The sequence below is a fragment of the Drosophila willistoni genome (assembly GCF_018902025.1).
Source record: "Drosophila willistoni isolate 14030-0811.24 chromosome 2L unlocalized genomic scaffold, UCI_dwil_1.1 Seg139, whole genome shotgun sequence".
Classification (NCBI taxonomy): domain Eukaryota; kingdom Metazoa; phylum Arthropoda; class Insecta; order Diptera; family Drosophilidae; genus Drosophila; species Drosophila willistoni.
The window spans coordinates 3248696-3265963 of NW_025814046.1; the positions used below are offsets into that span (position 1 = coordinate 3248696).

General features: G+C 37.2%; 1 protein-coding gene across 1 annotated transcript; it reads left to right on the forward strand.

The window, feature by feature from the left end:
• Positions 1-2322: 2322 nt before the first annotated feature.
• Positions 2323-16840, forward strand: LOC6638151 (protein suppressor 2 of zeste). The gene is made up of 7 exons (XM_023176939.2): positions 2323-2748; positions 6947-7174; positions 7235-7331; positions 7401-7598; positions 8666-8906; positions 9053-12548; positions 16491-16840. Exons 2-6 carry the CDS (start codon positions 7045-7047, stop codon positions 12539-12541), a joined length of 4155 nt encoding a protein of 1384 aa, XP_023032707.1. The 5' UTR covers positions 2323-2748; positions 6947-7044; the 3' UTR covers positions 12542-12548; positions 16491-16840.
• Positions 16841-17268: the final 428 nt, after the last annotated feature.

The window sequence follows — 17268 nt, forward strand, 5'->3', positions numbered from 1 at the left end:
GCTTGGTTGAACAAGTTTTCTACTACTTTAAGTCTAGGATTGTCATGCCTTAAATGTCATACCTTAAACACTAAAACTAGTTGCGAATTATAATGAAATGTAGAGAATACGGAAAGGTACAGCTTTCAATAGCAAATATACTCTTGTAGCATATACCGTTAGGTTAAAATAAGACCGTAAGAGTAGTCAGATGCCATATCTTATGTTATGACATACTCCAAACACTAAAACTAATTGCGAATTATATTGAAATATAGAGAATACGGGAAAGAAAAGCTTTTAAGAGCGAATATAGTTTTGTAATGTATACCGTAAGGTTAGAAGAAGACCGTAAGGCATACTCCTAACACTACAACTAATTGCGAATCATATTGAAATGTAGAGAATACGGAAAAAAACTCTTGTAAAGTCCTAAAGAGCAGTCAGATGCCATATCTTATGTTACGGCATACTTCTAAACACTAAAACTAATTGCGAATTTTAGTGCAATGTAGAGAATAAGAAAAGAAACAACTGACAATAGCGGAAACACTCTTCTAGATTCATACCGTGAGATCAGAAGAAGCCCGTAAGAGTAAGCATACCGTAAGAGTCTTTGCCAAAGTCTGCTAATGACACAACTTTGAAGAACTTTGACATAGGCTAATAGCATCTTCACCATTTTTGCTACCCGTAAATTACCTCAAATCTGTTTAAACGGAAGTTTGCTGAAACGTGGAGGGTGTTAAAAATGTCAATTTATCTAAAATTTAAACAAATTTTGTGGCTTTTTCCAAATACCATAAAAGAGCAGAAATCTTAGTTGACATAAAGCAAAAAATGCAAATTTAGTGAATAGAACTGTGAACTGAATAAAATGACTTGATGATTGCTATTTGAATAAGAAAACTTGTCCAAAAGGAAAGTAATCCATAAGATCCAAGTACCTACATATCTACTTTTCATTATTCAGTTCAAGTTACTCAATTGTGTGTGTGTGTTTGTGTGTGTGTGAATAGAATGTAATTCATACTTTTGTTGTCAACTGAAAATGCTTGGAATTTGCAATGAAATGAATGTCCATTTTGAGTAAGTCTCTGTCATTTTAGTCCGAGTATAGGATCACAGCGGGAAGCTGTCTTGTGTGTGTGTGCTCGTTAGAGGCGAGTCGTGCGTGCTTAAAGCTCAATTTAACTGAATTCTAGTATATACATACATATACAATATAGATTCTCTGGCAATGACGTGTACAAAAAGAAAACGAGAAAAAAAGCAGCCAATTCAGTTGAAATACGAGTATTCTTCATATCATCTAAACGCATAAATTGCAATCTCAAGGGCAAGTACAATATCATCTCGTTTGGCATCATTTATCTTTGTCATTTATCGGGCAAGGCAGGGTTTTTCCTTACATTTTCACAGCAAGGCAGGCATGAAAGAGACTTGAATTTGTCATAAGCCTTTGACATGCAAATTCGTCAATTTCGATTGAATAATACATAATATCAGAAAGTTTCCATGGAGTGAGACTGAAAGAATATTTGCAAATATAAACCAACCCCGCGGCGGTTGTCAAGTGTCTGTCAAAACGATGTCAGAAACAGAAAAAAAAAGGGCAGACACCTTGCGGACCTTGTTCAATCTCTCTCCCTCTATCTCTCACAGGCGAACATATGAAAATGCCCAACGGCAAACGGCGGCCAAAGAGAGAATATGGTTTTATTTTTTTTCGTTGCGGCGTTAATTATAAATGCCAAGGCCAATATATAGTCGAGGCGCCGTGTCGATGCAGTCGCAAAAAAACGGAAAAAAAACCTGCGTTAATCTCTCATTTGACAGTTGAATTCAATTAAAAACGCCACCCACACACGCAACGTAACGTAACGCAGCAAGCCGTTCGTTCGTTAAGTACAGCACACGTCACGTATACGCCACACAGCCACCCCAAAAAAATCAAGTTTTGGCCTCAACCTCTCACTCACTCTCACACTCACACACACACTCACACTCACTCACATTTACGCAAGCAAACACGAGCGAAGGCAACGACAACACGACACGATACGATGTTACTGTAGCCACCGAAGACCAACTACCGAACAGTTGAAGCAGCCAATCAAGCCGCACAACAGCCGAAGGGTGGGCGGTCAAAGGTAGCAATGGCGTGAAACGGCAATATCACTTTGCTCTCCATCTCAGTCTTGCGCTCTCGCTCTCTCGTGTCGGGCGAAGATCGCATGCGCAGAAACCGGGTGTATATGTATATTTCGACGACGATTTCGATACCAGAATATGTTGGACGCGCCAGCAGGTCTAATCAGAATCAGTCTTTGTAAAGTTTTCGTGCCGTGCACTTTGCGACGGAGAAATTTTTCAAAATTTAACGTGGGAGAAAGACAGAGCAAGAGCGAGAGCGAGGGAGAGCGCGCGCGTTTGAGTGAGCGTGTAAGAGTGAGATAGAGAGCGCGTAAAATAGAGAGAACTGACAAAATATCAGTCTCATGATAAAAGCGTACAACAACAAAAACACAAGAAAAGCGTCGTGCATGAGAAATCGATAAGAGCCAGCTGAAGTGAAAGAAGAAGCAGCAGCAAAAGCTGTGTGCGTTTGTGTGTGTGTGTGTGTGCGTACCAAAAAACGTAAGAAGAATCGATTAAAGTAGCGCCTAAAAGAAAATTTTTGATTGACATGCCGGAAAAATGTTACAATAGAAATTTGAAGTGTTGCTGGGCCTAAGAAGAGGCCGATGGAAAACTAATTTCCACAAGGTAAAAGGAGAAAAGGTTTTCCACAAAAACCCAGAAAACAAAACAAAAATAAAAAAAAAAAATCGAAAAGAAAATTGTTGGTGAAAATTTTGTAAACACACGTACACGTGACAAGTATTGGTGTTGGTGTATTTCCATGTGTGCACCAGTGTGTGTGTGTGTGTGTGCGTGTTTTGTTGTCGTATTGGAATTTTCGTAAAGCGGCGAAGTTTCGAAATTCACGGCGAAAATGCGCGCGCGCAAAAGTAGAAAGTTTGTTTTGGACAGCTCCACACCGTCTCTCACCCAACTCCCCACACACCCACCCTCTTCCCAACCACCACCCACTCTAACTAAAAACCTAGAGACTCTCTCTACCGTTCTCTCACAAAAACACATTTTTGCGGCGAATAGATACAAAAATTTTTGTATTTGACAGACAGATTCACTCACACAGATACAATAATAAATGCTACGTACTACGTATGTGTGTAAGTACGTTCATTCGGTTATTTCGCTTCGTGTTGGGCTTCGGCTTCATGAGTTAGTTGTTGGAGGAGGGATGGTGAGGGCGGCGGGGGTCTTTGGGGGCAATTGCGCGGCGAGTACCCGACGAACTGTATAAACAACTTGTGTGTGTTATGAGAGACATTTGAATTTCATTTCATGCAATGCGACTTTCAGTTGTATTCTCGGTGGCTGCTGTTGCGGACAATCCAACACCAACCGTTACCGATTTCGAATAAGAGATTCTGATCAGAGAGTGGTGAGAGAAGCAGAGCGCGAGAGTGCGGCCAAGAGTAAGAGAGCCCCAAGTAGATTTATTTTCGTTTTGACATTCGGCAAGCTTGTTGCGTGTAAATGTGTGTGTGTGTGTGTATGTGTGTGTGCATGTGTGAGTGCGCGTTTGTAATTGTAAAAGCAACCACCCTGTGGGCGGACTGCAGAGCTTGAGCTCGTGCCGGCGTAACTGTCGTAACTTTTTGTTGTTGCTGTTATCGCTTCCACATTTTGTTGTTGTTGTTGTTGTTGTTATTTTCGTATCTGTGTATCTGTGTGCAATGTAGTGTCATTGTATAAGTGCGCGCCTTTTACGAAATTGCGGCGTATAAACAAAATGAAATGAAATGAAAAGAAGAGACAAGCGAGAAAGAATAATAATAAGAAGAAGACGAAGTAGTAGTAGTCGAGGTGGAAAAACGTCAGCAACCTGAAAACGTCATCAATTCGCTTACTCGGACTTGTGGACCATTTTTTGTTTTTGTTTTTGTTTTACTGTGCGAGGATGAGGCGTGGGCGTGAGCCTGTTTACTTAGGCATATCTCTCTTTGCAATCAGCAAACTAAGGCGGACAGCTTCCTCATTTCCTTCCTTTTTGTTCGTCATATTCCTCGTTTTGCCACTTTGCCTGGCGCCCACTTTTACTTGGCTTAGTTTTTCAGTTTTGTAAGCTTTGCACTTTGTTTTTGTTTGCTTTGTTTTGCTAGCACAGCCTCTTCTACTCTCTCCCTCTCTCTCTCTCCCTTTAACCTTACTCTCTCTTTCCTCCTCCTCTCTCTCACTCTTTCTCTCTCTCTAGCTTTTTGTTGTCATTTTGCTGCCTATTTTTGGTCTTCCCTTTCACAAGTTTCAAGCTTTCGTGCCAGATTCGCGTGAGTACCACAAAAGCCAAAGAAGACAACAACTACAACATACAATAAATTGTTACAGAGCCGTCGCTGCTGACGCCGCTAAAGGCGACTATTCGTTACACTATGCCCATTAGATAGAGTAACAACTCGTCTAGCTATAATCCTATTACAAACGGATATTATCATAACTTGATTTTAGACATTAAATCATGTGATCAACAGTTCAATAGTTCAAAATCTATATTCTGTAACGAAATGTAAATGTTTCTTCTAGATTTCAAATGTTTTCAAAGATGTTTTTTTACAGTTTAACCCACTAAATGCATTTTTGAGTACAAGTAGTGCATTATTTTCATATTACAAAATGTTTTCTTTTAATAATGTATATGTAAAATGAATTTAAGAGTTCCTCTTACATATAATTCCACCATTTTGAAGATACTTTTCATAATTAAGGTTAATTTGCTTACTTAAGCTTCAAATCTTCTAATTAAACTTATAGAATCTTTAACTTGTTCATTTTAAGGTCTTAAGATGTCTCTCAATCTATTCTAAAGGATTTCAAGACTTAAATGACCTTAGTTTCAGGTGTTACTCACAGTTTTCTATATAAAAGAAATCTAAATCTCTAGAACCTATGGATTTACAAAGCTTTAGCTCTATTTTTGATGTTTAATTTTAACATCTAAACACATTTTTGAACTACCCATAGATCTGAATTATAGTATTCCATATATTGTTTATTTCTCGTATCTTATGTTCGTTCCCATAGATCTGAATTGTAGTATTTCATATGTTGTTTAGTTGTTGGAACTTAAGTTATAGTTCATTTCCATAATTTTCGAAGATAATCACAGTTTTCTCTATGATTATCGTAGAGCCACAACCTTTTGCTTTGTTTTAGACTAACTTATTTTAGTATCCAAGTCCTTAAAAAACATTTTTAAGATTTATATTTGAATCTAAAACTAGCTTCAAGTGATCTCTAAGATCGTACATAGCTTTTAGTTATTTTTTATGCAATTATATTGGTTCTCAAAGTTTTTAGTTATTTTTTATGCAATTATATGGGTTTTCAAAGCTTCTACTCCGTTTTAGATCGATATTTCTATTAACTAAGTCTAAGTATTTCTATTAACTAAGTCTAAAAAAGTTAAACATTTTTCATTTGGGCAGACTTTTTGTTAACCAAGTCTTTAAAAAACCTATTTGAGTTAGGCAAAACATATTTCTCAAAGATTTTATCTGGCTTTTAGGTGTCAAATCTTAACTTGAGTGCGTTTCTTATATATAATTTCCTCTCTAAAGTACTTAAGAACCACTTTCTTTTCCTATACTTGCCAAGATATCTTCTCTAACTTCTTAAACATCAGATTTTATGCAGCTTTTAGTTGTTGCAACTTTAGTTTCATTTAATTTCTTATGTTTTAGATTATTAGTTGTTCCTTCTAAGACTTTTAAACCCTTTAGCTACTCTAACAATAAGATTCTATATGCTAAATTTGAAGTAAATCTTAGCTTTTAGCATTTTGACCCTGTTTAAGACTTCCAATTATATTAACTTAAGGAGATTTAGAGTTTTTCATGGCATTTCAACTCTTGTTGTGGCTCTCAAATAAAACATTTCTTTCCATTTAAGTCAGTTAATTGTTTTTTCATATCTTTCTCTTTGATGTAAAATTCTTAGAGGTCAACAAATATGAAGAATAAGACTAACAACAATTGTCGACCCCCATTTTTAGCGCCAACAAACAACAACCAACGCTCGCTCTCATAGTCATCATCATAATCATGATTTTTATCATCATTATATATGATGATGATCATTAAAATGTCTCTTTTTTTGGCTTTTGGGTGGTTTTGCGGGTTCGTGTTCGTATAGGGCACAAAAGCGTAATTTTCGTAGACAACTTCGTCGTTGACTACAATGATAATGATGATAATGATGATGATGACGACGAAGTTGAATCTAAAACTAGCTTCAAGTACACACATTGTCGAGTGCACATCGGTTCTCTCTATGGATGTGTGTGTGTGTGTGTGTTGGTTGTGTTTCTCGGCTCTGTAGGTGCCCTCTGTGGCACGAAGGGCGTCGCATACCCTTTCCACCTCCTTCCGACCAAGACAACTTGGTCTGTTTCCCCTTCTCTCTCTAACTTTTACGAAGAGTTACTTTTTTTCTTTCGTTTGTGTTGTCATTTTCTTCTTTTCATATTTTTTTGTGTTTTGTGTTTTGTGTATTTCGGCATTGTTCCGATTCATGGATATGGATGGCTGCTTTACTAGTCTAAAAGTTTTTGGTGCGCTGACGTTGCCATATCTTTGAAGATACATTTACAGATACAGATACTGTATCTGTCTGTGTGTGGCTTTTTGTAGTTTTTGCCCCGTTTTGCCGTTGACGAGCGACAATGATGGGCGAATGTTGATTTGATGTGATGTGGATGGGATTTGACTTTATGTTGTCTTTCTCATAGTATTTTCCAACTTTTTCTTTGTGGCTTGTTTGTTCTGTCAAAGAGTGTGTTAGAGATTTACTTGATTAAGTCAGCATTTAACTAACTTTTTATCCCTAAACTCTTCAACAGGATATGCTGAATGGCTTAAATATCAAACACCAATAAAGAGGCTACGCACAAAAAACAAACAAAAACTTTCCTCTTCCCCAAAAAAATACTTAAACAAAATGCAAAAAATGTCAAAGAAAATTTCAAATATAACATGTGATGTGAGGCAATTTCATAGCCTAATCACATGTAATATATGTCAGGGTTATATGATTGATCCCACCACAGTGGATTATTGTTATCACACATGTAAGTTTACTTGATCACTCACAGGAACATTTTCGTCAAGTGTAACTCAATTCCTTACAGATTGTCGCAGTTGTATATTGAAACATCTGCTGCGTGATGCCTATTGTCCGGAATGCAAAAGCTCTGGAGGCAAACAGATCAGTGAAGATAACCTAAGGTAAGGTTATCAGTTTGGGTTGGTTATTTTGCAGTTTACTATAATTTCGAAAGGGTACACGTATTTCAGACCTGATAATACAAAACGTTCGCTCATCTATAAACTGGTGCCGGGTCTATATCAAAGAGAATGCAATCAATTGGCCGAGTTTGAGGAACAGCAAAAGGAATTGTCTAGCGATAGAGATCATGATAACGATGAAGAGGAGGAGGTGGAAGAGGATGAGAAACCTCAACAGGAGTTCTTTACAGTTGCAGAACCAATTAGGTAAGTTTTCCTTCTCTTTTTCCCCACTTTTATAATAAAGTTAGTACTTAGAATTAATTAGATTTATATAATTAAATGTGAATTAGCCAAACGTAACAACTTTGTCTTAGATTTTTGGCTAAATGATTCCAGTCGATTAGAGAGATATAGTTTGAAGCAAAGATTTAGCTAACTATTTGTATAAATAAATGGTATTTATTGTTAATTACCCTAAATATTTTATTTATATTTTAATTGCGATTTTTCAGACCTTTTTAAGTCAAAGCAAAAGTTGTTTAAGTTTTTACTAAACAAAAAATTCCCAATGCGAACCTTTTTAAATGTAAATATTCTTAAATTCTATCATGGATAGATCAAAAAACTTATTTCTGGAATTTCTAATCCAAAAAATTAAGATTCTTAACTTTTTGTAAATTCAGAGGTTTTCCAGAAACGCATTTTGCTAGTTAAAATACTTCATAAAGATCATTAGTTGAGGTTAAAAAGATATGGAAAAAGAGAAACTTATTCGATATATTAACATTTCGAAAGGTTGTTAAACCATCAATGATTTTTTAGAAGATAAATCGAAAATTCTTAAGTTGAAAGTCGAATCTACTAGACTAAGCCGCTATCCATGGAGGATCTAGGAGAGGTGCCTGTACGGTAGGGACATGGCCCGAAATATTGATATTTTTAATCATATTTTTTTTGTTTTTTCGCTTTTCCTAACGACAAAAATTGTGAATTTTCAAACTGGTCGAGGAGGGTTTGAGCACCCCCCAAAAAAAGTTGATATTTCTAATAACTTTTTTGTTTTTTCGCTTGTCCTTACGCCAAAATTAAAGAATTTTCAAAATGGTCGAGTAATTTTGATAAAACCTCCGACTGATGGTCGAAAATTGTTGAATTTCCTAAGTTGAAATATTAATTTTCTTATCGGACACCCTCCGAAAATTTTTGCTGTATCCCTTTATGTCACTATTTACTTAGATTTAATTCATAATATTTTCTTTTATTCCAAATAAACATTTACTAAAGTCTTTTTCTCATCTTCTTCTTCCCCACATTTGTCAATGTCTTTACAGTTTATCATTAGAATATCATCCCGCCATGTTGCAACAATGCGGTGCGGGTAAGGGTCCAGCGATTATATATTTGCAGTGTCCCGCTGGTCTTAAAGTTCAGCATTTGAAACGCTTTCTATCCTCCAAATATGATATTGATTTGGAGAATAGACAAATCGAACTGGAGATCACATATGAGGACGAGGTATTACCAATTAATTTTACACTAATGGACGTGGGCTACTGTTACAAATGGAATCGGGTAAGTGGTCACTTTTATTTTTTTGGGGGGTTATTGTGTGGATGGTGACTTTGTGAGGGGATCAACCTCTAATGGGCTGTAGAAACCAATTGTTCTGCTAGATTAACACTCGAACAACCCCGTTTCGCCGTTTCCTTTTCCAACAGCTTGCGCCCATGGCCTTTCAATATAGGATACTATTGTACGATGAAATGGAGCGTATAAATTGTCAAGAGAAGAATTTATCAAAAGTTAAGCAGGATATTGAATTAGGACAAGGTCAGGAGCAGGCTAGTAGTTGTGTTGGTGGTGGTGCCCGTTGGAAAACGGCTAAATCTGTGACCTTTGCCGATGACTTGGAATTGGATATAGAATCGCAAACATCGCAACGTTCGAGCAAGTCGCGTGGCAAAGTTTCAAATGTAACGAAAACGACAGCAATGCGACGTGTTGCCACAACACCAGCTAAACGTGAACCAGAGGAGCCAAGTCCACCAATGCCGGTCAGTAGTTTCAAGAGTTTGCGTAGCAATGATATGCGTTACAGTGACTATCCGGTGGCACGAGTCAAAAGCGAACCAGTTGTGGTGGGCGATGAGGCTTTATCATCATCATCATCTTCGACGATGACGACAAATCTAGTTTCTCATGCCAACATTGTGGTTAGTATACCTCCATCTCAATTGAGCAAATCTTCTGGTTATGGCGATGAGGGAGTCTTTGAGCTTAAGACAGCCAACAAGAAATCAAACCATTTGCCTAAATTGAAAATCGAATTGAATAGCATGAAGAGTAAATTATCTATGCCCAAATCGGCTGGTGCCCGTCTAGAGGAGACCTCTTCGGCACAGCAATTGGATTTGGAGACATATGCCAAAAATATAGGCCTAAAACCAATTGAACCAGCAGCTACAACTACTGCACCAATTGTGGCAGATACCAAATTTAGTCCAAATGCCTCGCCCAGGTCCTCATGCTCATCCTCCACGAATGGTTCTAGTTCGAATGGTTTGAATGAAGTGGTCATCAGTTCCAGTTCAAGTTCGCATCGTAAACGCAAGAAGAAACACTCCAAAGAGCCAAAAGATGCCAATGGCAAACGCAAGAAGTTGCATGCAGAGATTAGTTCACAAACCGATGGCAAAATGAAGATGAAAATAACCACAACTCCAAAAGGAACACACAAGGTCGATCTGAAGCGTTCACATTCTTTGGCCGGTGGGGAATTGGCCTCGGTGACGTTAACCCATTTGAAATTGGATGAGAAGACCCGGGAAAATAACGATGTCTTGAATAGAACTTTGGGTGAAGAGGCACGGAGCATAAGTGATTTGATAACGCCAACTTCCTTGGGGGCGACTAATGAGAGTCAGAGTAAAGTAAATACCAAAGAACTAACTTTGCCGGCCTCACCGCCTTTGCCGCCAAGTTTATTCAAAGCTTTTACCCCAAATACAACAACCACAGCAACATCCTTATCCTCACCAGCTACAACTACAACAACAATGGCCAATGTCACAAAAACAGCAACAACAACAACAGCAGCTCCTGTTTCCGTTTCTCTTCCTGTGGCGGCTACTTCTTCTTCTTCAAGTGTTCCTATGAAACCAAAACAGCAACAACAACAACAAGCATTGAGTCAAAATAATCGCAGTAAACCACATTTTGTGGTGCCACAAGCGCCACCGCCACCAAATAGGCCAATGCCACATACCATGCAACGTTACCTCTCCACGCCCAGTTCGATAGCCAGTGCAGCCAATAAGCCAACTGCCAAGCGTTCAATATCCATCGATGAGACACATCCAGGGAAACAGCAACGTTTCCATCATCAGCATCATCATCTGCATCATCAGGGTCAAACGCAGGCAGCCAAATGGCAATTAAATCATGGTCCAAAGATGTCCCATCAGCCACAGCAGCAGCAGCAGCAGCAAATGCGTCTCTATGGACCCGAGATGGCCAAATCGTCAATGCCTTTGCTATGTCCGAACTTGAGTTTAACCAGTTTGCCCAATCAGGCAATTAGCATAACACCACGCCCACGCTCGACAACGACAACGACGACGACGACCACCACCAGCTGCAGCACCACCAGTCAGGGAACAGGTAACAACAACAACAACAACAACTTGTTAAGCTATCATCCCACTGCAATGGATCATCATATGCCCGCTTTGGAGATATTACGTCTTGGACCACATAAACCAAAATTGACAATGCCACCCCTAAGCCCGCCCAGTTCACGTTTGATGGGACCACCAATCGGTTTACCCGCCAAGCCGGGACAATTAAAAATGCCCATACCAACAGTATCGAAATCGCCGCCACTTTCGGTTGTATTAAGTGGACAACGATCACAGGGAATTGGAGTTGGTACCGGAGCATCTTCGTGTTCTTCGGCTTATCGGACATCTCCGCCGGCCTTAAATTTTCTCAATAACATTGTTCCCTTGCCGTTTTCATCAAAGTCGTCGTCGTCGTCGTCGAGCGTCAATTCAAAGAAATCCCCAACGGCAACGGGTCAGCAAACAAGTAAAACCAATGGCACGAGTGACAAGTTTAAAACAAGTTTACGTGAATTTCGACCGCCGCCGCCAACGACGACGACGACAACAACATCCAGTCCATCCAGTCAAGCAACAGCAACAGCGAAGGATGCCGACATACTTGATTTATCAGCCAAGCAAAGCCAGGTTCAATCGAAGGCGCCTACATCATCTCAGCCCTTGGTTAGCAATAGCCTGGAGGTGGCATTGAATAAAATCAAACAGAACATATCCGCAAACAGTACTACCTCCAGTTCCAGCACCACCACCGCCTCCACGGCAGCCGCCAATGCCAACTCCAACTCCAAAGCATCATCTGCGTCTGGGTCTGCATCGTCGTCTTCATCGTCGTCGTCGTCGTCGTCGTCGTCGAGTGGCGATGATCTACAGAATCTGCATATGCTTTCGGAATCGGCAACGGCACGCGAAAAGATTTCAATCAAGTTTGAGAACAACAAGCCAAAGAATGCCAATGCCAATGCTGTGGTAAGACCACAAAATGCTTCAGTACGTAGTATACCAAATCCGTCGGCTTTGGCCTTTCGCAATCAGCCAGCCATTACAGCCACTCCAGCAACCGTTAGCATGACCGTTAAAACCGATGAGAAGCTGTCTAAACTAACCACTTCAACCTCCACCTCCTCCTCCTCCCAACCGACTACACCCAATTCCATACAAGTCAGTCCAACTAATAGTAACTCATCGAGTGCGGCAGCCACTTCGCCGCGTGCTTTAACCAAGAAACCCACAACAATTGATCAAGTGGCCGCCAATTTGAATATACGCGCCGAAGCCAAAGCAGCAGCTCTGGCAGAAGAAGCACCAGCACCAGCCAAATCACCGGAGGTGGCCAAAACCACACCACCACCAGCTGCAGCTGCTGCTGCTGTAAGCAAATCCATGGAATTGAAAGAAGCAACCACCACGACAGTTACGGTCACTGCTGCGAGTACGTTATTGACCATGCCAACAAATATGGTCAGCAGTAGCAATGTTCCACCTCCAGCTCCAGCCAGTGTCCAGCTATCCCAAGAAGCCGCCATGTCAAAGCCGCCCGTACAAATTTCAGCTACTGACACTTTGGCTCCGGTGGCAAGTTCCGCTTAGTCACAAGGTAAGTGCCAAAAAAAAAAAAATAAAAAAATTCAAATATTTACTCTAGTGTTAAGTTTGAAAAGTCAGTCTAGACATGATTAATATTAAACTAGTTAGTTGAATGACAGAAAGAAAGAAAGAAAGAAAGCTCGTGCCCTCCATTGTGAAGTAGAGTTAGGGTCAAGAGTTCTTTAGAAAGCAGTTAAACATGTTTTCTTATGTCTATTCTTGGTAGATATCTTAACAGTGGGCTTTAACTAACTAATACGAGTTTGTAGTGCCCTAAAGTATGCTAGAAACAACTTAATAACTCTTTCTAGGGTCGAATATTGCAATATCAATATATATATAGGTAAAAAGGATATCTAAAATGTCGAAAAAAAAGACAAAAGATATTGTTAAATAAATATTTGTTTAAAAAACTTGTTCATAACATTTTGTTACCAAAATACACTGAAAATTGAGGAATAGTTTTTCACAGAATCAAATAAAAGTCTGCTCCTAACACTTAGTAAGGAGCTTAACAGTGTTAGACAATGCCAATAATATTTATATGCAGTTGTATACCTTGATATTTTATCTCAAAAATGGTCTACTAACTTTATGTTTTTCAAAATGGAATATGAATATGGGTGAATGAATGAATATGAATGGAATATTTCTTGTAGTGCCAAATGAAAAAATACTTAAAGTTTTGCATAGTGTTGGTAAAAGGTAAATTGAAACCTTTTGTTTAGTGTTGGAAAAGTCTAAAACAAAAAGTTTATAAAAATATTGGCTTTCTATCTATTTATGGTCATACAAAAGTCACTTAACTTAATCTTGGTTTATTAAAACTCATAAGGGAAGCGTCTAAAGTGTTGGCCGCCAATTTAGACTACTGATACACCAATCAAAAGGACTTTCCTGGTATATATGTATATATATCTTGTGTTAAATATATCGAGTAAATGAGCTATGGGGGAGTTGATGCAAATAAAACATTCCTAAAAAGACAAGAAATGACTTTAATTTGTAATAAATACTGAAAAGGAGTTTGAGTAATCACTACAATTTAAGAAACAGTTTTACCAATAGCCTATTACTTTAGCTACACAATTTAAGATCGAGATGTTTTGTCAATTTAAAATTATCTCTTAAAACACAAGTGTCAGCTTATAATGGGCTTAACGTATTTACATACAGAATTAATATATGATGCAATGTTGGCTGTGGATTCATTTCGAAAGACTTATTTTTCAACCCTCTATTTCCCAACCCATTGTGAAAGCCTAACTGGATTGCCTGAAAAGTTCAACTTATAGTGAATAAATGTAGAGTAAATGTAATAATACACAATAAAAGCGAATGAAAGGAAGTGAGGGAAAGAGAGTTTCTTTTTTTTTGGTTTGGTTCACTGAACAAAATTCCGCACTTTGCGGTGATTTTTGCCCTCAAAGTTGATTCTTGACAATGACGTTTTCTCAGAGTTTTCACAGAGAAAATTTAGTAGTCTACAATGCACAATAGGTACAATTGTTTTAACAAAAGGTCAACATATGAGGGAAATGGTAAATTAAACTATTTTAAACTAGGTTAAGTAAGCGCTGTATGTTTTTTTTTTGCATTTATCCTTTTTAATGCACATATATTCAGTGAGAGAAGTAATACACACATATAGTTAATAAATGTCAATAAACTGCAATATTTGCTTTTATCCATACATATATTTTTTAATGCTATATTTATTCATTATCCACTTGAAATATATAGCAAAAAAATGTCACGTTCGACATGTCCAGCTCCAACAAGATAAATCTTTATTACAAAAATGAATGAAAAGAATAAACATTTGACTAAATTTATAATACTCTTTTAAGGGTATAAAAATAAAAAGTAAATAAACTTTTGATCAATTTTATAATACCCTTTGGTAAGAGCATAAAAAGTTTTTTTGAAAAAACATAAATTGAAATTGATGTTGCTCAGATTTCAATGTACAAAAATATCATTTATTTTGATTAAAGTATAAATTTAAAAAGAGAATGAATAGAAAATTAAAAATATGTGATGAGAGAGAGAAATTTCTAGCCCCTAAGTTTAAGAGTTTTCCTATGAAACTATCCAAGAAGGAGTGTTCCTTCAAAATGAAACGATTTCCCACCAATGTCCGATCATTATAATTATCGACTACCGTCGAGTCTCGATAATTCAAAAGAACAGGGAAACATAATTTTTCAAATTACAGAGGTTTTCGATTGACTAGGTTTTCTAAGGGACAAAGTTTTTTCAAGGGACCAGCAGTTTCCTATGAAATATGGAGGTTTTCGATTTAGCGGGGTACGAACTATCGAGTCTCGACTTTAATTCAATAACAGTTGCAGTAAAATTGACAATTTTATTAGATTTAAACATGTTTTTAATTTTACAGCCTATACTGTCATATCTAGTGTTAAACAGTTCTACATCAGTCATGTTATTCATTACACAACACTGATCGATTCGCCATAAAAGTAGGCACACAATTCAAATTATTAGAAATGCCTAATTCAATCTCCGACACATGTATTTATTCAGTCAGATAAGTTTAGCCAGATATTGTCAGGAAAGGGCATCTCCTTCGATAAAGCGTTCAATTTGGTCATTTTTTTGCGAATTTATTCAACTTGAGATTCAATTTTTTAAAATATTTCTTGCCATTACTTTCTTAAGCTCAATTCATTTAAAGATGAAGTTGTATTTTACATATTTTTAAACAAATTCAAATTAAAATGTACCTACTAAAATTATTAAGTACAAAAATGGCTGTGCCTCCGATTTGAATCCTTACGATTTTTGATTATTACTATAACATCTGACGATAAGATATTGTCGGTTATTCCAAAATAAAGTATGGACAGTTGCGGATCTACGGGAGGTAAAAAAGGGGAAATTTCCCCACCTAAACTTCGAGTCGGATAGGCAATCAGAGTTTGGTTAAGAAATTTTACTTGGTCAAACAAATTTTTGACTTCAATTTCCCCCCACCAAAATGCGTATGCATTTCCTCCATTGAATATAAACACAGAAGTTTTTGTATGTAACATTCAAAGATCCGAATTATTCAGTCTACTGTTCCATATCTCTTTCGTATTGACATAGATATATCTACTAAGTCGAATGATATATGAATATTCGAATATAAACACATTAGTTTTGTTTTTTTTTTGGAAACTTGCAAAGGGCTGAGGCCAATCAATCATACTTAAACTCAATTCTTCTCATTACTTTGATGAATCTACAAATATTTTCTTCATTATTCTTTTACTCATTTTTTTTGTTTTGTTTTTTGGCGCATTTCCCACACTTGTTGGAAAAAAAAACACAAAACGGAAAAGAGGCAGTGAGAGAGAGAGAGATAGACGGAGACTCGAATTATACAAATTACATTTCGTGTTTGCGTTTTTCTTCAACTTCTTGGCCTTTACCTCCTCCTTCTCTTGCTCCACTCTTCTCGTGGCTTGTGTCTTCTTACCTCAAATGCTGCCTCACTACTTCTTGTTGCTTGTTGTGTTTGGATTTGTGTGTTGTTGTGTTTTTTTTCTCCCCTTTTTTTCTTCTTTTCTCAAGTAGTCATTATACACAAATTTAGCGGGGACCCGTCGTCAATGTGTCTTGGGTCTTCTACGTGGGCCCCACTATGGATCTCCCCACTAGTTCCCTCTCTCTCTATCTGTCTCTCTTTCTCTCTCTGCCTCTCGATGGTCGTTGTGGTCGGTCATTCATACGAACATTTGCTTTTTATTTTTGCCGTTACAATCTTTAGAGTTTTGTCGCTCTTTCTCCCCTCTCCTGCTCCCTCTTCCTCTCCATCACTGTCTCTTTCGCTCTTTTTTAATGAACATCAAGTCAGTGTAGAGAGTCATTACATCATTTTTGTGTGTATTTTCACCCAAACGATGAATAACATTTTCATTTTCTTTCTTTCTTTCTTTCTTTTTAGCATTTCTTTGGCTATGTGGTAGTCAGATGTATCTTGTGGCGCCCCTGGAGAATCTACAGAATGCCAACAACAACAACAACAATAACAACTAATCTTAAAGGCGCCAAGTTCTAAACAATTAGCACCACAGAGAGAAATAATTTACACTATGTGCAATTTGAGTTTTTGTTTCTCTTATTAACGGGTATCAAGTAACAATTTCATATATGAATGCATGGGTAAAAAAAAAGCCTTAACAAAAAACAAAAACAGAAAACAAAAATCAACCAGAAATACCTTCGAAATATCGAAAGCAATATTTAAGTATAACAAACAAAACAGAACTCCATAAGAAACATAACATTTTTTCAAATTAGATAACATTTACATATGCATATAGCACACATTTTACAAGGATGCAAAAAAAAACAAAAATTAAAATAGTTATAATAACAAACCAAACAAAAAGAAATTGCAAAAAAAGTTTAATATCAAAAAGTAAAAGGTATATAGTATATATATATACCTGGTATATAGGGCGATAAGACAAGTAAACAAACCACGCATGCCTAGAAAAAAGTTCCCAAAAAAAAAACTTGAACTATAGAAGTTTGAGAAATTGTTATTGCCATTTATGATAACACAAAAAATCAAATTCGCATAAAGAATATTTTATTCTGATATTAACATATATATATATATAAACAAAAACAACAAAAATTTAGAGATATAGACCCATATACATATATATATATAGAATTGTATGTGTGAGAACTCTCAACCACCCACACACACATAT